The 24,507-nt window shown below is 39.1% G+C and overlaps 1 protein-coding gene across 1 annotated transcript in view; it reads left to right on the top strand.

The window, feature by feature from the left end:
- Nucleotides 1-24,507, top strand: part of cdkal1 (CDK5 regulatory subunit associated protein 1-like 1) — a 229,058-nt gene that overhangs the window by 111,095 nt on the left and 93,456 nt on the right. The window contains exon 9 of the mRNA XM_035164365.2: nt 16,694-16,860. Coding sequence (XP_035020256.1) covers nt 16,694-16,860 — 167 coding nt within the window. The remainder of the gene's footprint in view (nt 1-16,693; nt 16,861-24,507) is intronic.

Raw genomic sequence — 24,507 nt, 5'->3', positions numbered from 1 at the left:
CACAGTGTTAGTGTGTGTTTGAGTGCACATTCTTGTGCCTGTTTGTGTGTTTGTCCCCCTGTGGTATACGTATATTTTGATAGCATCAGGGGGTCTCTTCACACCCCCTGCAGGAACCAGTTCTCACATAGTGGACCACCCGTGGCCTCAGCCATGAGCCCCTGGTGTTGGGTGACATGAAAGGGCTAAGGGGGGGGGGGCAGCTGGTGCACACGCACTTACTTACACAAACACACACACTGAGACGCAAATGCTGGAAACTACTGAATATGTCCTCGAGTAAATGTTACTTCTAAATCTTGGAACTCTCCCTCTGTGCGCTTCAGGTTGTACATGGCATTGCCCCTCAACACACAACCCCTTTGTGAGGCTAAAAATAATAACTGTGCGTTAATAATGACACACATAACAACCTGCACTTAGAAATGCACATTGTATATTCTTTATGTGAGAGTAGAGAAAAAATGATTGAAAATAACTGTTGGAGATGGATATGTTTTGGCTTGGAAATGATCCATTTTGAAAGGATACGCGACTACACTGAACAATAGCATTACTTTTTCTTGCAGATGGGAACAGACTCACAATGCATTACAGCTTTTTTGGAGTCAAAGGCTTGGATGTGCCTCCTGAAACAATTTAGTGATTTAATGAGCTTTATTGTTATTTTTGCATTAAAAGTCTCAATTATTTTCATTTTGGAACATAACACTCCAGAGAGAAGCCAAAAACACGATCCAAAAAATAATTAACCAATTTAAAAAGAGCTTTTACAGTAGAAGATGAAACTAAATGCAAAAAAAAGTCAGTTCCAATAGCTGCTTAATGTTTTGTACAACTTACTTCCCACAGCAGTTAAGCTACTGTTTGTCAGTTTCTTGGAAGTATGGAATCCAAATAATGAGTCTATGCCTACACGTTGTGTTTATTTTGTCTGTGTTGTCTGCGTGTGCGATTCCATGCACAAATGCAAATCTTGCAGATCTGTTACTACTTTTCAGGATAAATGGATCTGCTGGGCAGGAGAAAACTCAAGATGTAGGACTCTGTGAGAAATGTAAACAAAGAGGATTTTATGAATAGCTCAAATATTTTACAATAACATGACAATTAAAAAATATTCGCCGTGCAAACATTACGGTATGTTTGCAGTTGTTTGCAAATACAACCACAAATACATTAACTGATTGAATTTTTTTATTTCACGTCCACTCTGAGGACCTTGTTGACTCTGAACAGCAGTTTCCAGTGCAGCAGGAAGAGGAACGTTTCGAAGCATAGAAATGTTACACAAGGGTGACATTGAGTTTATAAAGATCCAGTCCTGTTCAGGGACTAGTGAAGCAGTCTTCACACTATATCATACTGAGATGATCTCCTCAGTTTCTGATGTTCAGGCCTCACTGTAGATGGATAGATTAGTTAGACAGGGGTGAATGAATTTAAACAAAATAATTGTTTCCATAGCAGAAGTCTCAGACACTGCAGCTCAAAGGTGTTCGAATGGGAAGTTCACAGAATGAGAACATAGTCAAACCAGCTGAAGGAGCCATATGATACTAGCATGACGAAAATAAATATACAGTGATAGGTCACTCAGTGATAAAAAAATTATTGGATTTGTCATTTTATGCACGTTTTATTTATTGAATTATTTTGCCCAAACCAGGCATCTCACATGAGATCTGTCGAAGATTGTGTTCTTCATAGTTTACTGACATGGGGAAAAAAAGACCATTAATAACTGTAGCAGCTGAGGAAAATATCTATTTTGGATTTTCTTTCTGTTTTTAGTTAACGTAAGAATAATTGTCTTCTCTACCAAGTGCGAACTATGGCAGGTGGCGTATCATTTGGACGCTGTTGAACAGAATTAGAAATTTAAAGTAGTTTTTACACAACACTCCATTGGCAGCATGACAAATGAACCAGTACACAGAGGAAGCACAGCAGAGAAATCCTCAAACTGAAAGAGCCTGAGAGTAAATACCAGTAAACGGCTGCAGAACATGACAGAAAGATTAAAAAAAGAAAGATAGAAAAAGGAGAGAAGAGAATTAACAGAGGAGGTGTAACAAGAAAAAGCTGAAATATTCAACTGAAACTTGGTGAAAAGGACAATTAAATGGAGAGCAAACATGAACTCAAAAAGATGATGTGAAAAAAATGGGGGTCTGTTAAATAGATGAGTTACACTCACAGATATATTCACACTTTATTATATGTACTGTGTTCAGTGTATAATATTGATTAAAGACTCTCCCTGCTCAAAATTAGAAGAAGCAGTTCCTATGTACAAGGAAGAAGAGATGATCCTGTTGCCTCCCATGAGGTGTGCAGCTGCGTGCGCGCGCACACACACACGAGTTCCACAGTTGGATACATGTCTGGTACATGTTAGGACACGTCTCTACTTCTGGTTCTCGGCCTCTTGCTGAAGTGCTTGCTGCTGCGAGTCCTGCACAGTGACATTATTTTTAATTTAATTAAAAAATATATTAAAATAATAAAACAGTAATTACTACAGATATATGACAGTATTTGTTTTATCTTTAAGGGAAATAATCGTTTTCAAAATGTGTTTCTTGTGCATAAAACTGAGGACGTACATTATCTGACTCTCACATGCGTCAAAAGGCATCTTCATTCCTCTGCATAGAGAATCTCCTTGTCCATCAACAGCTGTTTGTTCATATCTGTTCCCTGTAAGTCACATGGCCTGAGGAGGCTACAGAGGATGGCTGAGAGGATGAGGGTGTGTTCATGTTTTGGTGTTTTACAGTGACAAACGTATACCACCTAGTGTGAGTTACTGTGTATTTGTGCATGTTTGCAGCTGAGATAATTCAACTAGTGTCGAGAGCAGCGTTTCATAAGATCCCAGAACTTCTTCTTGTATTCTCTTCATTGTGAATATGGATTGAACACATGCAGTCTCTGTCATTATAGATTATGTATGTAAAAGTGTTGTTGTGTGGGAAAGGAGGTAAAAGAGTTGGAAAGGTATTGAGAGGAATAGTTGCATATTCAGTAGATAAGGATCAGATGCGCTGCATTCGGCTTATCTGTTGCTCAGCTTGTTATTAGTCTATAGCTTTAATACGGACGCCACCAAAAGTGTTTACTTAAAAATATTAATATTTACATAATAAGACGATGTTTACAGATCCACTCACTAAGTTCACATACAAGTTTTTACATTTGCACATTTCTAAATACAGTTTTACAGTATATATTAGAGTCAGTAACTTAATTAACACACAGACGCACACAGGGTGCGTTTTAAGTTAGTCTGGGTATCCACACACACGCACGCACACACTTACACACCTACGCTCACACACACTCACACTAAGTGAATTAACAAACACAAACATGATGCCTGCTAGTGGGTTATGAATATATTAGCATAAATACTGACCAGACATATTATTATTTATCACATTAGTGGCCACACACACACACACACACACACACACACACACACACACACACACACACACAGTATGTCACAAAATTAGGTCAACGGCCTTGAATTAGTTTAGAGTTAAACCTTATTATGTCTAATTAATAACTCAACTGTAGTACTGTGTGTGTGTGTACGTGTCTGAATATTGTGTGTCAATGAGTATATATGTCAAGCATTTAAGTGTGTGTGTGTGTTTGTGTGCCTGTGTGTCCACTGCTTTGACTTCTTTGACAGCTGATATTAACCATTACCACCTCAATTACTTTTTAATAAGAAGCCATTTCCATATGTAAGGCCAGTGTTGAGACACATGTCTACAGTGTGTGTGTGTGTGTGTGTGTGTGCGTGTGTGTGTGTGTGTGTGTGTGTGTGTGTGTGTGTGCGTGTGTGTGTGTGTGTGTGTGTGTGTGTGTGTGTGTGTGTGCGCGCCTGTGCCTGCCTAATGCCCAGGGTGCCTTGCAGTTCTTGAGGTCTCTGAAGCATACAGAAATGGGATCTAGCCCCTATAGCTTCCTTTGACACTCTCTGTGCTCTGTGTCTTAGCCTCCCCGTCCGCTAATCCGAGCTCCCCATCAGCCATTCCTCCTCCCCTTGGCCTCAACTCATGTCCTTTTAATGACGTACAGTACATGTTCATTATCTTGATAGACTGACATCGGGTTAAATCTCGAGACAGTTTGGATAATCCCTGTTTGATAGATAGCTCCATGCTTCGTACAACGATTTAACTCCCAGTAACACGCTGGAAGATTTTTCGCTGAAAAGATCTGAATAATCAGTAGATCGATAGGTGACAGTTTTGATAATCAGTTCAACTTTCAAGTAATTAATCAAATAAACATTTGCAGATGACAGCCTCTTTGAAATGTGTTGATTTGCTTGATAACTCAGCCCTGGGATCACATTAACATACAGTTTATCAACACGTAAATTCGGCCTATTGTGACAGCTGCATCTTTTTGCTTTCCTGTTTAATTGCGTTTGTTGCTTTTAAAGTGACACTAATGAGAGCATTTCTTAATGAGAGGAGATTAAAAAAAAGTTGATTGCTGACCAAATCATTAATAACGACAGTCTCACTTTGAAACAAGAGCTCTCACACAATCCCATTTATCATCTCCGTTTTTCAGTCGTTATCTTTCCTACTACTTTGTTTTCTCATCTGTGTTGCTCTGTAATAGTTGACTCACTCTAAGAGGCCGACACAGTGGCCACAAGCTTGGACATTGGGAGAGAGGTCGGCCAAGATGTGAACAGGCTTGTGTCTTTGTGTTTTTAGGTTTTTTCCTTATGTTATTTGAATCTTTGTACTTTGGTAATAATGATGTAATGTATGTTGTTCTGCTTCAGGCAAGAAAAAGATATAAACACTTTGAAACCTCCTGTTTCCAGTGGAACAGTTAATTAAGCCAACATTAATAAACAATCAATTTCCCTCCGTCTGTCCTGTCCATTAGTTATAACTCCTCTGAGTTCACAAGGAAGTTACCAATGACTTGCAACTGTACGGGCAGTTAAAGGCCTCATCTCAGTCCCTGAAGATTCCCCTTTTCTTCTATATGTGGCAGTGCTTCTGCTTTGGTGGATTCACAAGATGCTTCCTCTTTGACACACACACACACACACACACACAACACACACACACACAACACACACACACACACACACACACACACACACACACACACACACACACGAAAAGATGAAAGAGGGGATATAACTTCTCTTATCATGATTGTATCTTATCCTCTCACCCAATTACTCCCTATACATTTATATATACATACTTCACACACACACACACACAAACAGGCTCGCTGCCAATTACTTTTGATATTTCCATACAATATGTTTGACCCATATAAAGTATGCTATGGCACTTTCTTATGTTTCCATAAACATTGTGTGAGCATGCACTTACACACGCATCAAAGCTTTGATGTATTGAGACATTCTACATCACATGCACAGAGGGTCATGCCTATAGTTCAGAAACTCTGTAAAAGTAGGTTAAAGCTGACATGTTGTTGTTTAAAGGATTGTGTAGGCTGTTCATTAATACCATGCATATGCATGTACATCCACGTGTGTGCATGTGCACAGACATGCACACTGTAAACATGCCTGAGAGAGAATATTTGCATATATACAAGTGTGTGTGTTGGGTTAATCCGTGATGATGATGATGCTACCTGCCAAGACACCCACACACCGTATCAACAGTTGTTGCTCTAAATTAAGCTGCTTAATTACTGCAATTAAACTCTGTGTGTTGTGTTTATGTGTGAGTTACTGTGTGTGTGTGTGTGTGTGTGTGAGAAAAGGTTAATTTCCCTCGTGCCTGTGAATCAAAGATTACTAAAGTTGAAGAATTTGACTGAGTGCTGTTGAATACAAACCAAAAGGAAAATGACAAGAATCTTTAAAGAATGTATTTATATTTCATCAGCTAACATTCATTTTTTTAATGGAAGCGGATGTCTCTGTAGCTAAACCCTGCTATATTCCCAAATGTTAGAAATGTAGCAGCATTTGCTTGTTCTGGTTAATCACATGGAAACCAGGCCACACACTGAAGGGAAAATAAGAAAATATAAAATGTATTAAAAAAAATCTTAGCTTTTTTTAATGTAGGAAACATACACATGCTCTCGGAAACTGAAGGCTATAATACAAAAAAAACTATACTGCTATCTAGGGTATATTATTTTTTATTTTTAAATGTGTTTTTTGTAAAAAGAAATGGAAGAGGCACAAGTTTGACATCAAATGATATAAGTAATGACAGATTTTAAGGAAATTAATGTATTACTCTCAATAGCGGCATCATTTTCTTAAACATGCACTGTAGTATTTCTGAATGCCTCTTATTGAGCCAACTTTTCATCCTCTTTGCAGCCTCTCTGCACACAGTCCTTAACTTTTCTCTCTCCCTCCAAATTTATCATTTCATTTCTCAAGTTGCTGTTGTTGACATCTGCCCCAGAATTATTTTTTATACTGCTGAGTTTTGGGCGGGGAGGTTTACTCAGGAGGCAGACAGCCAGAGGGGATTGGCTGATCAGACAGAGGGGGTGGGACTAATGTGGATGAAGGTCAGACAGGCCTTCCAGTCAATGGTACTTTAAAAAGTGGTTTATGGTTATAGATGGTGTGCGTGTGTGCGTGTGTGCGCGTGCGCTGTCCATGGAATGCTTGAAATTGCTTTAAATACATTTAAATGTCATAGTTTAGACCTTATGTGTTACAGGGCAGAATACATCGCACGTCTACATTTGTTGTCTGTTCACTCACTGTCATGTTGACCAAATGAGTTGATCATCAGCTAATGTATGCATCACATTTTTGTTTGTTTGGCTTGTGAGAAGGTTTATGCATTGATGTATTTAATTTGTAATTTAATGGCAGTCACCCAACCGTTAAAATTTACTGTTGATTATTAAATACATTTTAAATTATTTTTATAAAGACCAGATTTTCTCATTTACTGACACTGTTATTATTTTACAATTATTTGAACCTTGTATATTTACATTTGTTTTTAAAATGTCTCTTTCGTGTTAACTTTTTTTTTTGTTAAAGTTATCTATGTAATATAGAATAATATAGACCATATAACATGGACAAAAACGCTTAGAATAACGGCCTTAAAAGCAAATGCAAATATTTCTGTTAAGTCACTGAGTCAAAGAGCAAACAAATTAAAATGGATTTAAACTGTTATTGCTGTGCATAAGTCATGCATATCCTGATTGGTGGCATGGGCGGTGATGTTTAATAGATTACAGATTATATGCACATAAAGATGATCCTATTATGCTGCATTAAATCCTTATTTTCCATGACACAAAGCAACACATAGCAAAGCATGTTGTGTACATTAAGCTGCCATACTGCATGGGAGGTGTGTGTTAGTGTGTGCTTATATATTCAAGCTGTCATCACATTAAAGTGTATTAAAAAGCATTAAACCATAAGTGACCAAACTTTGAAGTATTGAAGAAATTTCATAACAGTTAAAATTGAGAAACAAAACAAAAAACATTTAATTGTTTCCTCTGTCTTCCTTCCCCGGTCTGTCTTTCTCCATATATACTGTAACATGCGTAGCCATGTGCTGACTTGTGTTATGGAAAATAGTTTTTTTATGCTGTTTAATAGGATCATCTTTATGTGCATCTAATCTATAATCTGTTAAACATCATAGCCTGTGGCAGCCAATCAAAATGTACTGTATATTATGCTAAAGAGATTAAGATAAGTAGACCTTCTGAAGCCATATAGAGGGGCATCATGTTATGTTTCTAATCATGTACTAAAGCCACATACAGGACACAAACATACAATGACCCTGAACTATGTACTGCTCCACTGTGTTCAAGCTGCCTTAGAGTTGGGTCGATTCCCCGTTTTGCCTGGTAAAGCGCTCTGATTTAATGTGAACCAGTTCAACTAACATCTGTCATGTGTGGCGTTTGCGATTGTCTGAGTGGGTTTCCTGTTTGGGCTCTGGGTTCCTCCCATAGTCCAAAGACTCGCAGGTCAGGTTAATTGGTGAGTCTACAAAGAACAAATACATCAGAAGAAGATGAATCAAAATATGTGAACTCCAGCAGTAACACGTGACCGTGTTTGGATTATAGAAGCTGGATATCCCTGGCCAAGAAAGTCAGCCCCTACCAACAAGCACACATTCAAAAGGTATTAATATAAGTAGTACACACGGAACACATGGAGTTCTAAACGTGCACTTATGTGTATAAATAGTTATGTCTTTTTGGGGGCATGGTTGAGTTTAATCAAGTCAGCTCTAAAAACATACCATAACAACATAGTGGAGCTACTGCTCCTGTGTGTAAAACCTTAAAATAAATGCCTCCCCTGAATAAATAGACAAGAGGCAGAGCTTTGGTCACATAAACTGACTCAGAACCTGCAGTCACCAAAACAAACACATTAGTGGCTGAGAGACCAATGTGATCAAATGTTTTTTACATTTTAGTGTGCTGGTAATAATATTGCTCGTTGTCACAAGTGTGGTAAAATGTTCTTGTAAAGTGGAGATGAGTAGTAATTTGGTTGAGGACCTATTGAGCAAACAGTTAAGGAAAATACTGTGTTCCACAGTCGCTCCATGTTTTTCTTCTGCGGTCACATGGCCCACAAAGCATGCGGTCTTCATTGTTTTGTTTTTTTTATCATGTGTATCATTAGCTAGTTGGTTCTAGAGTTAAAACCTGATACTCAAACATCGACTTCTTTTGTCGCCACCATTACCTTGTCGTTGAAGTGCAATGAATGCTGGGATACGTCAGCCAGCCCTGTGGCCTCGGAAGAATGCGGCCCCCGAAATTGAGACACAGCTAAATTGTCTGCTCGCCTAATAACATAATATTATTGGTAAATACCATTGTTGTTGTTGCTTTTCTGAAATATTTTGTAAAGAAGAAAGCAGCGTTAATGATATTTAAAATGTGTTAGTGTTGAAGTGACCAGAGTCAGCATTTACTAACTAATAGAAACAAGCATGACATGAATATGTGTGGTCAGGTTGTGCTGCTTGTGTGTGTCTCATTTATGGTTTAAGACCCTTTTACCGTTTCAACAGTGGCTTTTACTAAAGCTCCCAATCACCTGAATCAATTGGTTCTGTCACACTTCTTCAAAGCAGCTGCTTCAAAGCCCTCATCTCTTTTCTCCTCCCACTCTTCTCATCCTTTTATCCAGGGGCGGAGCAGAGACAGGGCCATTTGTAAACAGGGTAATGATATACAGTCCTGGCCACAAGTATTGGCACCTCTGAATCTCAAATACATAATTCAGAACATCTTTAGAATTAAATAATAACCAACCATTTTTATATATCCAGAATATTTTAATACATTTCATATATATGTATTTATACGTTCTTTTGTTCAGTTACCTTAGACATTTTATTAAAATATTCTGGTTTTATAAAACGGCTGCAGTAGCATTTACTTCTGATAATTTTTGAATTATGTACTTCTGTGGTGCCGATATTTTGAATCGGGGCGGTATAAAGAGGTCAGCTACAGTAAATGCTAAAGTGATTCAGTACAGCAGCTTATAGGCAGTTTAGCCTCGGAACAGTTTTGTATTGATGATTGTGAACGAACGAAAACTGCAATATATTTTTCAAAATCTATACTACAACCTTGAACTGAATGTTGAATTGAATATCAAAAGAAGTACATGCTTTTTCATTTTAACTTTGAAATGTTAGATTTTTGCGTCTAGTACGACTGAAGTCAGGTCTTTAGACTCCACTCAAAAATAAAAAATTTGACTATATCACCTTTTACTTGATAAGTCCTGACAATGTCAATCCCAAAACAGATTAGTGTGGGCTGGTTTACATAACCAGTATAAACCAAACCAGTTCTTCCACCTCGTGATAAAAAATATTCATCCTTAGGAGATAGTGTACCCTCTCACCTTCTGCTTGAACTCTTCCATTTTTGACCTGTGAACATTTAGAAGAAAATGAAATGCACTGAGTGGTAACACTGGTACATCAAATCATGTAGAAGCAAACATTGACCTGAATTCAATATACAGACATGCATCAAAATAACCACCTCATTTAAAACTCTTTAGTTCCAGGGCTTTTTTTGGAAACAAGTATAGGGCAGAGCTGTAGTGATGATTGTTTGATATGTGCATGGCATTAGCCGGGCGTGTTGATGCTGTTATCGTTGGACGAAGACAAAGGCAGCTTACATGTACACACAGCTGTTTCCTTTTTGCTCTCTAACTAAACAGGACCTCTTTTTTATCGTCAACTCTGTTTCGTTTACTCCTCCCTTTGCTGTCTTTTTACTGCTGTGTCACAGTTAAGTGAATTTTTATAGCTTTTAGGAAAAGTGCCCGACCCCTCAACTGTTCTGACATCAAACCACATCCCATGGTGACGTGGAAAAGAAAAGGTCAGGTTGAGGGTTAGTTATAAAATGCACACAGGTCAAGCAGAATGGAAACTTGTCTGCCCTGCCTATGTTTCAAAAGACACAACTTTTATTTTTTGCTTGATAATGGTAATGAGGACACAGTGGGATTGTTCATAATGTTTTTCTATGTTTAACATCTTGTTGGTTATCTGCCTTTTGCGTCAGGGTTTGAAGTCAACATCAGAATTGCTCTTGCTAATGATGCCTAATGTCTCACTTGCTCAGGGGCTCGTACTCCTTCCTCACTAGACCAGGTTGAATTGAAACTTTTCAAAGTCTGAAAATAGTAGGTTGTCTTAATACGATGCCTCCTTCACTATTTGATTTAATTTAAATTATTACAAATTTACCAAAATTAAAAGTAATTACTTGTAAATGATTAGATTTATACATATACATGTGCTGATTAGGGTTGACACCGGTCCTACACGGCTGGTACCTACAGGACCGAATCACACCGTAGATTTTGCTGCCCCATTTTGGTGCCTGAGCTATAAACTGAAATTGTTGCTTTTCTTTCAGGCATCATAAACAAGCATATCTTTAGTTGACATTCCACTTAACTCTGGTTGCAACACACTCTCTACATTGCTCTGGTAGTCCCTAAAGTTAGCCCACAACTAGCTATTAACATCTAACAGTTAATGTTGAATTTCAACTTACAATTTGCCTTAGCAATAAAAAGGCATTTTTATCGAGAATCAAAAGTATCGTGGTTCTGACAAATGTTAAAAGTATCAATTTAGCAACTGTATCGGTATAAACCCAAACGATACCCAGCCATAATTTTGACATGCCTGATACATGGACGCAGTAGACACATTACAGATCTGCTTCACTGTGAACCCTCTCTCCACAGCACACATACCGAAATCAGAGGAAGCAGCTGCGCTTTGTATCAGAACAGATAGAAAAGGAGTGAACAAGCTAACATTTCCTGATGAATCGACCTCCATCTCTTTGCCTTTGGCCAACAACAATACCATTGGCACATCCAACACAAAGGGGACTGGAAAGCACGTCAAAGGGGGAAATTACTGGTTTTGGTTGTTGAGTTTATTGAGACGTCTATGTATGACAGTGGCCTTGACTTAACACCTGAGACTTTTCCAAAGCATCACCATGTTCAAAACACAATCCACACAGTAATCACGAGAGCTATTTCATAGCAGACAATACACAAGGTTGCCATCTAGGTGGTATTGTGTGAGTAGAATCTCACAAATGTTGTTTTGGAAGGAACTAATTTCGCTTCTCGGCCAGTTTAATGCTGGTCTGACATTGCATTAAGAGATCACCTGGCCAACATTCTTGTGGGACAGAGATGTGACGCTGCTGGTGTGAGGGGGTAGGAATACAAACAGTCAGGATGCAGATGATGCAGGCAGGAGTAAGACCTTGGCAGAGGAACTGGTGTAATTGAGTCCAAACAAGCTGACACTAGCTGCCATGGGAATGGGCTGTCACTACCTTCCTTCAGGCTAAAAATAACTGAAAAAAATGTTACATATGAAAGGGAAAAATACAGCTGCAAATCAACTGTGGCATTATTGTTCCTAAGAAGAGACACTCAATCAATACCGATCGATGGATGCTGATAATAAGATGGCTGCATTGAGCTTGATCTCCAGGTCCTCGATTAACGCAGAGATTGCTGGGCATTGAAACATTTCCAGCTAACAATTTTTTCCATGTTTCAAGTCAAGTCTCCATCGGTTTTTATAACCTTATAACTAGAATCTTTACCAGATGAAGGAATTTAGTTATTGGAACGTCTGGTTCTTAACAAGCTAAACAAACAGCCCCTCGTGACGTTCTGTTTTCGCCCCAAGAGCATCTGAGAAACATTGTTTTTTAACATGAAACAGCCTTTACAGGGTTTTTTCTTTTACCAGGTTTAATTACCAATTCTGTTTTTGTATTGGAGAAGAAGAGACCTCTGAGGATAATTCAGCTCCTGCTAAACACCTCCGGAACACTGAGGGAATCCATGATTTTATAATTGAAATTAAATGATAAAATTGTACAATAATAACATGAACTCTTTAAGGTCAGAAAATGTAAATGGGATCCTGTTTGTTACCAACTTAAAGAAAATATTGTGAGGCAGCAGCCCAACCAGCTGGCTGCTATTTTCACCACTGCAGTGGAAACCCCTGATTCAAGGGGTTCAGTGGCCAACAGTATGGGTACTTCTTATATATATATATATATATATACCAATGTGTTTTGGGGCCAATGCAAATCCTGAAATTAGGGTATAGAGGACGATACAAATATATATTAAAAAATATATACATTGGCAATGATTCCAAAGAAAATGAAGTTGAGGCTTGATATTTCACACTCCAACCATTAACTTTTTTACAAGTAAGCATATGTTGTGCAATAATGCATTAAACGTGATACCATAAAATGGTGTGCCTTTCGGCATTCAATAAATTTGGTTATCAAAATAAAATATTGAATATTAATATAAAAAATATTAATATTAAATAATAACTTTAATTGATTAAAGTTACCTCGGGGCACCTCCCTTCAAAGGAAGGGAAAAGATAGCCAATTTATTGATTAAGTCTCATAAAAGTACTAACTACAAATTTGGAACTCTGAATAACAATTACATTAATAACTATAACCAAAATGACCATATAGATAGTTAGCTAAGTTGAAGGATATAGCGTTCTTGACAGTGTAGAGGTTGGCAAAATTCACTTATGCAACATTAATGAAAAACATTTGTGAAAGAAAAACATTTATTATGAATATAATAAAGTAAAAAAAAACACAAATTACTAACAGTGTACTTACTAAACAAAGATAGGTATGTGAGTATACGTGTGTGTATGCTGTGTGTCTGTGTGCTTCCAAAATGGCGGCTGGCCACTTCGAAGATAACACCCTTCCCCCCTTTGGAGTGTTTACGACATGTGGCGGGGGTCAGAGAGATTAGGTGCTGCGATATGCGTGTGTCTGCGTGTGTGCCAAATTAGAGAAAGTTACTAGATGCATGCAAGGAAAGACTGAAGAGCATAACTAACATTAACTTTCAAATAACTTGTAACCAAAATATCACAGCAACACAAATCAAATAAGGAATCGAATAAACAGTCTTTGCTTAGCCTAGTATGATTATTAAGCCCAGTTATGTTACCCGTCCATGGAAAGGGAAAAGAGGTTGCTGTGCAGTTCGCAGTTCTGTGAAATCGTCTTGCTGGTTTGTGGCTCCTGCCTTTGTGGTTCTGTTGGGCTGTGCAGCTCAGTTGCTGTTTGAAGTTCTCCGGCAGGACATCGCGTCGCTGCTTGAAGGTTGGTAGAGACTTGGATTGCGAGGAGGTTTCCTTGGTGAGATGAGCTGGAAGCTGCAACTCTCCTCCATGAAGTTGATTTGAGTCGAAAGAGTGAGCTGGACCGCCACCCTTCTCCTCTGAGAGGATTCGTGGAAAGAGCGGTGTGCTCCTCTCGAAGAGGTGAATGGAAAGAGAAGATGTGAGCTGGAGAAGCCAAACTTCTCCCCTCGACGGGTCGCATGGAAAGAGAATGAAGAGAGGGGGAACAGGCCTTATATTGGCCCGGTGACCTCACAGGTCATGGGGCCCAGAGTGACCAATAGGAGTTGAAACTTGTGTCTCCTGTCGGTTTTCACACCTCTGTGTGACGTTGAGGCACCCTGGGAGACTGAGTTCTGGAGGCTCTGGTTTTCCCCAGAACAAAGGACATGCGGCTTTAGGCTTTTGACTACACATGTAGGCCCGAACTGTGTTTCACAAAAACCATGTCCCAACACATACATAGAAAAACACAAATACAACTAAACTAAATAAAAATATAATTAAGAAAATAAATGTACATCTTTTCTGCAGTGTTTATTTTGGAAAATAGAACTTCTCATGTAGCACATATTGCCAAACATACATGTGAATACTGAAACGTCTGTGAAACGTTCATATCAACCAATCAGTGAGGCTCTAATCTGTATTTTATAAAGGCTGACATAACTAAGACAAAAACTATGTTCCAAGTAAGTTAAATCGAATTGGTTTCTAAATGATAAAGAACAAAATAAACAAGGCTATTATTGAGTATTGGACCAAGATGAAATAATTGCATACAAGACAAATGAACATCATACCCTGAATGCATTGTTATATAGTGTGTTTATAGAGTTTTTCCTTTAGATCTGATCACATTTGATTGATGAATCTTTTGGACATGGCCGGCTCCAGATATCATTAGCGCATCTTAATGTCAATGATGATGAGCTTTGGAGACTCTCGTACTCTGGACAATTATACTGTCATCATCTTTAATCTATCTGGCCCATACACATCTTTGAATACACACACACACACACACCAACCATCATTATCATTAGCTGTGCAGAGACAGACAGAAAGATGCATGTGGTCATTCATAGAGTAAAGATGGTGTTTGCCTAATTGGACATTTTGTGTGTTTGTGTGTGTGTGTGTGTGTGTGTGTGTGTGTGTGTGTGTGTGTGTGTGTATATATTTGTGCTTGCAAGTGCAAATGTATCTCTGTGTGCCTTCATGATATGATGTGTCTTAAACCAAAGCAGACACTCAACCATTTTCCAGACCTACAGCCAAATGACAGTTAGATCATTAAGCTCTTGCAGTGAGCGTTGCTCTAATTTAGCATGAAGGCAGTGTATCGTCCCCTCGTGCTGTATATGACCTTCACATTCCTGGAAGGTATGATTAGAAGACGGGTATTTTTAAAACTTGTCAGTGACTGTCATGAGCAGGGCTCCACCAAAGTCCAGGAGCATTTAGGGAGTGACAACAAGAACATGCTAAAGGTGATGACTGAGGAGATCATATTTGAGAGAAGCTGCTGTGATGTTCGGGTAGTTTTGTAACCTGAGCTCTGCAATTAAGGGGAAAAATGTATCACAGTAAGTGTCTCCATATTGATATGTTTATGATTTATAATTTTGTAATTCAAAAGGATTTGATGTGTTTAAAACATTAAGAAAACAATATAAATGTTTTATTATTATATTACATCAAATATAAAGGCAATAATATGTAAATCATCAAGAAAACTATACAAAAAGAAATTGAAAGTGGGTTTTAAATGGAATGATATAAAAGAAAGTTTATTAAGAATGCCTTTCAAAAAGTTTAAACATTAAAATCTAGAATAACATAATGGTAGTAACTCCCCCAGGTTGCATTCACTACCAACAGTGTATGAGGTGGTTAGGTTGAATCCAGTCAATGGAATGTAAATGTAAGCTTTCCCTGAAGTGTAACAGTAGCTGCATAATCACACTTAAAAAGGTCTTCTTTCGCATTGAAGGTTGTAAATAATAGTTATACAACACAAACAATCCGATGTAATGTATGTATAGATATGTATGGAGTTCACTAAGTTTTCACTCTGCTCCAGGGCAGCCCCTCATAAAACACAGAATAAGCACGGTCCCATTGTGGCCCTGAGCATGTTTTGTACATTACAAATCGGCAGCAAGATACATTATATGTTAAAGAAAAGTAAAATAAGAAAACTACTTGCAGGTAGGTATGTTGAGGTAAAAATGCTGCTGAAAGAGGAAAGAAGCTCGATCTCTGTCTGGAGACGTCTTGATGTCTTGGATTCAATTATTTTCCAGCAGCAGTCGTTATCATTCATCGAGCGCCTTTGTCTGCACTCGGCTCTAACCTCTCTTGAGAGATACAGGGGTCTAGCAGTTTTTTTCAGGTTGAACTTTTTAAGGAATTACATATTTAATTTAAATAGTTTACTACTGTCACAAAATTCTGTGTACGACCCCAGAATTTGTAATCCTCTAATCAATCAATCAATCCTCTAATCAAACAGTCTTATCACATCAGTCTGCATCAGGATTGGGAACCTTCAGAGATCATCACTGAGGCCTCTGATGTTTTTATATGCTGGTGTTTCTTCTGCAGGTGGTGTTGGTCTACATGTAAACTATGGCTTGCATTTGCTGCCCGTGCTAACTATCCTATCACTTTTCTCTCAAAATGACTACTTTACTGCTACTGGATACATCATATTGTCCATCAGAAATACACTGGACAGTTTTTTGAAAGCACACTCTATTCAAAATCTTAACCTGAAGGTATCACCACTGAGATTTGCAGAGCTGCAGTGTACTGGCACCAAAACAATAGACTATAACTCTGAAGAGCCATGACTATAACAAAAATCATTCAAATAGGTTATTAAACCTGGTTTATCTTTGTTTGTTTTTTTTGTTTTGCAGAGGGAGTGTGTGAGATCTGGTTGACCAGTGAAGACACAGGAGCTTATGGTCGAGACATAGGAACAGATCTGCCCACGTTGTTGTGGAGACTGGTGGAAGAGATTCCTGAAGGAGCCATGCTGAGGCTGGGTATGACCAACCCACCCTATATCCTGGAACACCTAGAGGTATGTACAGTACACACACACACACACACACACACTTTATTTTTATCTCTGAAGTAACACTAAACATAATCATGCATCAGTGATTTATAAAACTAAAATACTTATGAACTCCAGAGTTTTTCTGTTTGCCTCTGCTTTGTTTTTGTCTGTATAATCTCCTGTGCTATCCCTTTCAGTGAACAAATAAAATCATTCTATTAGATTTAATAAACTGAATGCCTTTCTATTTTGCTTACCAAGCAGTTAAGCTGCAGCGCTCGCAGTCCATTCATTAGTGCAGTCCATTCTCCTCTTTTCCGTAATGAGTCAATTAAGGACCATTGTGTCCTCTTTAGCAACCTCATTTTATCAGTCATTAATGTCCTCCCTAATGGAACAATGGACATTGTTATCCCTTCTATGGCTCTCAGTCCCCCACTCTGTCTGTTGTTGCATGTCTGCCCCGTCCGTCACACATGCCCATTCTATCATTTGAATCTTATTGCCTACTTTCCACTGTCAATCTATCTTAATCTTAAAACAATCTTTGTTTCTGAAAGTGTTCGAGTAACAACATAGTTCCATGTTATCGCCATTTCCCAACACCCGCGCACAATAGACGCATCTCGTCCCTGCTTTTAGACAATAAACCAAGTTAGAGTGGAGAGGAGCTAAATGGAAGAAGGATGTTTTGGAGGAGTTATCTGTTGAGAAATGTCCTTTATTTGTTCATATTCTGTGGCTAATTATGTGGATAAATAAAGACACATTAACAAGTTTTAGTTTTGTGGTCGGTCAAATTTCATTGTTGTGAAAAAATTAATAAATCCAGACAGCAGGATTGAGCTAGTACTAGGAAAAGAGTTTCCTCCCTGCAGTTATGCAATTTGTATTTTTGTGTGAATGCTCTAAATTGATTGTATTTTTAGGGAATGTGGGGCTGTGAGAACAAAAGAGGGAATTTAGTATTTTAAGAGCATTTGAACGGGAACAATTTATGAACACTGGTGGGTTTTTCACACAGTTGGGTCCAGACTTTCTCTGGAGTTTGCCTTTCACACTTGAACAACGCAGCAGGAGATTCTCTGGTCAGACACATTCACAACAACACAGACATTTACCACGTGTGTAGCTCAAGTCTTTAATCCTGAGATATTTGTATTGTTTTGTTTGTTTGTTTTTTTCCAATTTTGCATCTGTTGCGTATTAGAAACATCATCCTCCTGCTATTTTCAGGGCTCATACGGTCATTATCCAGGGTTTTTATTAGGGGGCTCATCCTAGAAACTGCGGAGAAAGTCAGTTTAACAGTTTAAATTTCCCTATAATCGAAATAACTTCTGTAGGATGAGTGGATGCACATGGAAACAAAGTGCATAATGATAAAAATGAGCCAGTGTGGCACACGTCTTACTGTAATAAACTTCTACTTTACACTATTTCTTCAAAAATTAACTTCTTCGGTCAGCTAATGGAGATTATAAAGAATAAAAAAACAATTATTTGTGTCCTAACCCAGGACATGGCCAAAAATCCCACTACTTTTTTTATGGCGACCTAACTCAGACTGTACAGTCAAAGCTGTGCACTGTGCATGTGAGGAGGCAACTTCAGAGGATAAATAAAGAAGGAACAGTCCAAGAAAAGTAAAACATGAATGGACAGACTTAAGGTTAACGAGATGAGTGAGGGATTATTCTGATTTAATAAAATGTTTCTACTTACTTTTTGTTATTTGTTTTAAAACATATGATACTGAAAGACTCTGTTTCATCCCTGAGGACAATAATGTGGAAGTATAGAGGAAGGAAATGGAGGATATTGGAAGTCTGAAGTAGGGTAATGACAACCTAGAAAACTTTTTTTTTTGTGTTAAGTTCACAACAGATACACCTCTGAATCAAACAATCAAGGAAGACTGTAGATCTCGGATGGAATTAGGGTATAAATGAGGAAAAAGGGGGCTGAAGGCCCGGGGATAGAGATGAGGGGTAAAAAGGAGTGAGAAAAGTGCTGTGGGAAGCAGCAATGGAGATTGTAATTAACCAGGGGTTAATGGAGGTGGCTAATTGTCCCCCACATGTATAGGTAGGCTTTCTGCTTGGCTACATTACAATTAAAAAACCACCCTCCTAATGATAGGGAATAACAATTAACTGATAATTAGAAATATACTAGGACGCCACACTGGCTTGTTCTGTGTGTGTGTGTGTGTTAAGAATCATTTCATATGCTACTGGCCCTTTTATTGTTAACGTCCATACTTTGAATTGAATTATATCTTTTTAGGTTTGAATCCTCAGTCAATTAACCTACATAAGGAAAGATAAGAGTGCTCGTCTTTAACTTATCATTGTCTTTTGTTGCTCCTGTGCTCCATTTACCCTTTCTCCGCTTCCCTATGAGCCCCTCTTCACGTCTTCCCTCCCCTCCTCCACTATTTCCCTCTTTTTTTAATCTTACTCGGACTGTGGTTATAAGGCCCAACAGAAAAACTCACCAGAAAAAAAACAACCAATTGTTTAATTGTTGTTGGTTAGCTTTTTACCAGTGGTTCCTTCACATTCTTTTTGTCCGTTTTAACCCATTAACACTTATGACACTGAATAAAAACAGTCTCTAAAAGTCTCTAAAACATAAACACAAGACCACCTAAACCTGAGGGTTTTCTGAAGAGCCGATAGAGACATGAAATAAAAACATCTGATAGCTTAAACATTTGGCTTTTATTATACATCACTGCCATTTCAAGACACTTTAATGGTTATTTTCATTTTTGTTTTATTCAATGAAACTCTGTAATCTGATTCAATATTTCTCCCGGCGCTTAGATCGTCAGCCATTGTCGGAAACACTACTTTTAAAAACTTGTTTGCAGGCCAAGAGCGCTAGCAAGAAGGCGTTTTGCCTGCAAGTACTGTCACATGTCTTGAAAACGATGACATTATGGATGAGATGCACACGTCTCATCCAGGTCTAAAGGGACAAGCACACACACACACACACACACACACACACACACACACACACACACACACACACATTTATATATATATAAATACATGCATGTCACAACTTTTTTCTCCTCCTACCTACTCTCCTTTACTTCTTCTCTCCAATTTTTCTCATGATGGTTGTAATCACAGCAATACGAGAGGCAGGGTGATGATGGTGAAAGCCAAATCTCTGAAGTAGATTTAGCCTTCATCTTCTGTAAAGGCCAAATTCATATCCCACTGTCTTTTCCTTTGAAGGACACTGGCACTTATATAACAGCATCATACCAAATGGCTTTAATTGAAGCTGAAAAGGCCAAGGAACCTCTCCACTTCCCCCTAAAAGATGATCCTCTCTCACACGTACTCACTGAAATCACTGTCTGTCTCCGTCTCCCTCAGTCACACAAGAACATGCAATTTCTTCCTTTGTAGAGCCTGTCTCTCCCCCGCCAGATGCAGACAGCTTCACAGCACCATTTGCTGATTGGAGCAGTTAAAAGCCCAATCGCCTCTCATGGGCCACTTGTCTCTGACATTTTTGTTGATTACATCGTGCCTTCACTGGTTCCTGTTTGAGTGGCTGCATGTAACAATGCGACGACTTTGTTCCTCACCTCACTGACATTTTATCCCCATCACGCTTAATTCTGCAGTTTTGAGCTCAGCATTTTTTTGTTGCCGACTTTCCGTGTGTCCATCCGCCTGTTAATAAATAACTAAGGGGCTGTCAGTAGGTCAGCTGATTATATAAGGCGTGCGTGTGCGAAGATACCAGTGCATGCGCTCATGCGAGCATGTGTATGCGGATGAGTCTGGCATGCTAGCTGACTGAGTAAATGAGGTGTGAAAGTAGGAGTCAGTCAGGCTGAGATGAATGAAATAGCAGTTGTCTATTAAACCTCCTCCCTCAGAGCTGATCTCAGTTTGAGCAGAGAGACATCCGATATGTCATTCACACCTACACAGTCAGCTCTGAGAAACAGTGCTGTGATGACTAAAACGTCATGAACAAGTCATTTCACTTTGCATCTCACTCCACTTTACTTCACTTTAATCCGATCAAGGTTTTTATAAGTAGAAAACAAAACTGTAAACAGATCTTTTGTTTTGGAGAGTTGGTTTGCATCCAGCTGTAAACAACATGTCTAACCGTACATTTTGAGAAAACATAAATTGCTATAAAGCGAGCGGGTCGTCCACTAGAGGGTCTGCAGTTCGATCCCATTCTCCCCCATTCTGTGTGCCTGATTGTCCTTGGGCAGGATACTGAAACACAAATTGTCCCTGATGGCTGTGCTGGCAGTAAGTGAAGGGACATGGGACGAAACATAACCTGTAATTTTACTATTAAATCACTATTTATTTATCTATTTACATTCCATCCGCAGTTCCCTGCAACCACACTGGGCCTTGGAAAGGTTGACAAACTACCACATACCCATAATGAAGTTAAAACTCCATCTTCTGAATCGGCTGATATTTTTCATACCCAGGACATTCACGTTCACACACATAATTACACACACACACACATACCTGCACAGATCCCTCACCTTCACACTCAGACGTGCACACATGCACAGCTGTGCGGGCACACACACACTTAGACACACCCTCTCAGACCTTTTTCATTTTAATGAAGCCTTTGGGAGCCTCTTCACATTAGAGGCCTAATGTAGCATTGTGTGAGGGACCCGGCACCAAATGAATGCTCAGGCTGAAGCTATTCTGATGTGACTCTAAATCATGGCTCCTGACTTAATGCAGTGAATTAGGTTTTCCGAATCATTGTGTTGCATTTTGACTTTTGAACGGTGGAGATTTAAATGCTAGCTGGCCATTTACAATTGGAAATTCCAGCAGTGATCTTTGGTTCGGCCTTCATATTGTGCTTTTTTTCCCAGTTTATCAAAGGTGAAAAGAATAATGGAAAAGAATGAACTGAACTAGTTTCAGTTTGCTGCAGAAAACATCCTTATAGTTGTTGAATGCGTTGTTGGTTTGGGTGTATTTTCGGTTCAGTCATTATAACGAGGAAAATGCCACAACACAGTCAAGTGACAGTCTTAACAGTCAAACGATTCACACAGCACAATAGGTTGCTACATACACTTAATTTCCCTTTTACAGTACAGTACATGTGCTCTGTGTGAGGTGCTTCAGGCCTGGTTTGCCCTCCAGGGAAAATCTGATGCCGCCTTGAGTGTTTGAAATGTTTAATACCGTGGGGAGCTCACTTTCTCTCGCTGCTGCTGAATGTTGCTCCCACCGACTGCGTGTTTGCATGTGCGCCAGTGCACACACATGGGGACCTGACATACTATCCTGGGAACGGCTTGTAGGATCTCTCCCTCTGCAGACTCCCCTGGGTGAACTCTGTTAATACTGTGATATGTGTGGGTTTGTGTGGATGCAGTCAGGGTGATACTTACTCTGTGTTTGCTTCAGTAATTTCACTTGAACCAGACTCTAACCCTTCCTGTCTGTGCGTTGGTACTTTGGGGAATCCTGCTTTTTTGTGTGCTGTTACATTAAAGTCACCAATGTGTCCTTATTGCAATGCTAAATATGAATATGATAATGCGTGTACCATATGCTAATATCGACACAGTACACTTCTATAGCAATTAGATTAAAGTTTTGTTTATCTAGCTAATATAAATTAATGTATGGCATGCATTAACGTAGAGTTGCAAATGGCAAGTAAAACATGTATTCCCGACGTGTATTTCTCAAAGAGATATTGCGTTGTAGCTCCTCCACACATTGTCCTGTACATATCCAGAGGGGCTGTATTTGAAAACGCAAATGTCCAAGTCAGTTGCTCTGGACATTTTCCGCAACTTTTCCTTCCAGGTACCCTGAGTAAAATGTCTGGAAAATGACAGAGTGAGCCAATGTGACAATACAGCAGGAGAATTGCCCGAAAAATTCACAGCAGAGCGAGTGGACATAAAGCTGAAAAAATACAAATATCTAAGGATGCGTAAGAGCTGCCATAGATGTACAATATGCCAACAAGATACGAGAGCTTTTGGTGATTATGGGCCGGTGCCGATGTTGATGAGCTGTAAACAAAAACGTGATTTCCACAGCATAATTTACACGTCATGTCCTGCCTCCTTTATCCTCTACTAATGCTCCATCTGTCATCTGAGTGTTCCAGAAATGTTCCTGTTGTTTTTCAAAGCGTCTGACCTGGACAATCTTCTGCTGCGTTTTACATATGAGAAAAGGCAAATTCCAGATAATGTCCAGACCTCATTGTTTTGAGAACAGTTAGTTTGTTTTATTCTTTGCGTGATCATCTTTACTAATACGTGATTTGCAGTTTTTATAAATGCAAACAGCGACAACTTGATCCTAACAAACCAGCAGTTATGTGTCTGTCAGTTTCACACAAAAAATGTTTTGAATCCACTTGTAACGCGAGTTCAAGGAGGCTATGAAACTCACTCAGAGAATCAAGGTTCTCTGTTCCAAAAACAAGCTCAGAGGGACGGATGAACAGGTAGTGCAATAAAAAAGAGTGAGAAAAATTCTTTCAGAATATTCCAAATGAATTTTCAGGACTGGGCTCACAGTGACTCACACTTTTTGTCTTTGTGAAGAAGGGGGGAGTTGGTGTGAAAGTGTGAAAGTCTTCCCTCACTGAGGCTGCTCCGAGCCAAACCACCATTTATCTACTTCCTCTCTCCTTTTTCCCCGTATATGTTCTTTTCAGTCCTATCTGATTGTCAGGGGTGGATATCAGATCCTTTGAGTTAAGCCAGTTATGTTTCGGGTTTATGTGTCTATCTGAGCTGATCAAGCAGAGATGAAAGGGTTGTGTGTCTGTTTGTGTGAATGAGAGAGCGATAGGCCCAGAGGGGGGAGGGAGAGAGTGGCACAGAGAGTGAGAGAGAATATTACACTGCTCTAAGCACTGTCAGGGCTGATAAATACAAAAGCTAAACAAAGTATGAAAAAATAAGTAAGAGATAAAACACTTGCACAAATTCTTATTTGGTCGTTTAAGCCTCTTGCTTTGAGACGGATGGTTCACACAGGAGCGTAGACATAAAAGCAACACTTTAATTTTTGCCACTGGGCACCGCTGAGCCATATCTTCGTCACCACAGCACCATTTTCACTTCAGACTCACTAAACTGTCTGTCAGTGGCAGACAAACATGAAAAAGGCCTCAACTCCGCAGGGATCGGTAACAAGAGAGATTCATATCAGTGTGCTGTTTAATCATGGGAGGACGGGACGCACACTGTCAGACAGACGCACACACATGATGAATGGCTTGTGCGAATGAAAAGTCCTCCCCTTATAGATTAATCCCCAGTTGTCATCAGCAGTGTTGTGATACTCAAACTACCGTGCCATCTGTTGAGACCCCATTCACCCTCGCAAAACACATGCATGTACTGTATGCATGCCCACACACACATACACACATGATCTGTGGGATAGATTTTGGTCAGCATGGGGTGTAATTATTGTCAGTGGACCAAATGACACTGGAGAATCATTTAACACTTTGTGTGTTGTGTGAAAAATGTAAACTATAACACACACACACACATACTCAGACACACATGTACAGTAATAAATCTTATCCTTTAAAATGTATTACCTGTGTCTTTATAAAGACACTGGCCACTTTGAAAGGACTTCATTT

This window comes from Hippoglossus stenolepis, chromosome 8 (genome assembly GCF_022539355.2).
Source record: "Hippoglossus stenolepis isolate QCI-W04-F060 chromosome 8, HSTE1.2, whole genome shotgun sequence".
In the NCBI taxonomy this organism is placed as follows: Eukaryota; Metazoa; Chordata; class Actinopteri; order Pleuronectiformes; family Pleuronectidae; genus Hippoglossus; species Hippoglossus stenolepis.
The sequence above is the reverse complement of the archived record's forward strand: the minus strand, read 5'-3'. Positions and strand labels throughout refer to the sequence as shown.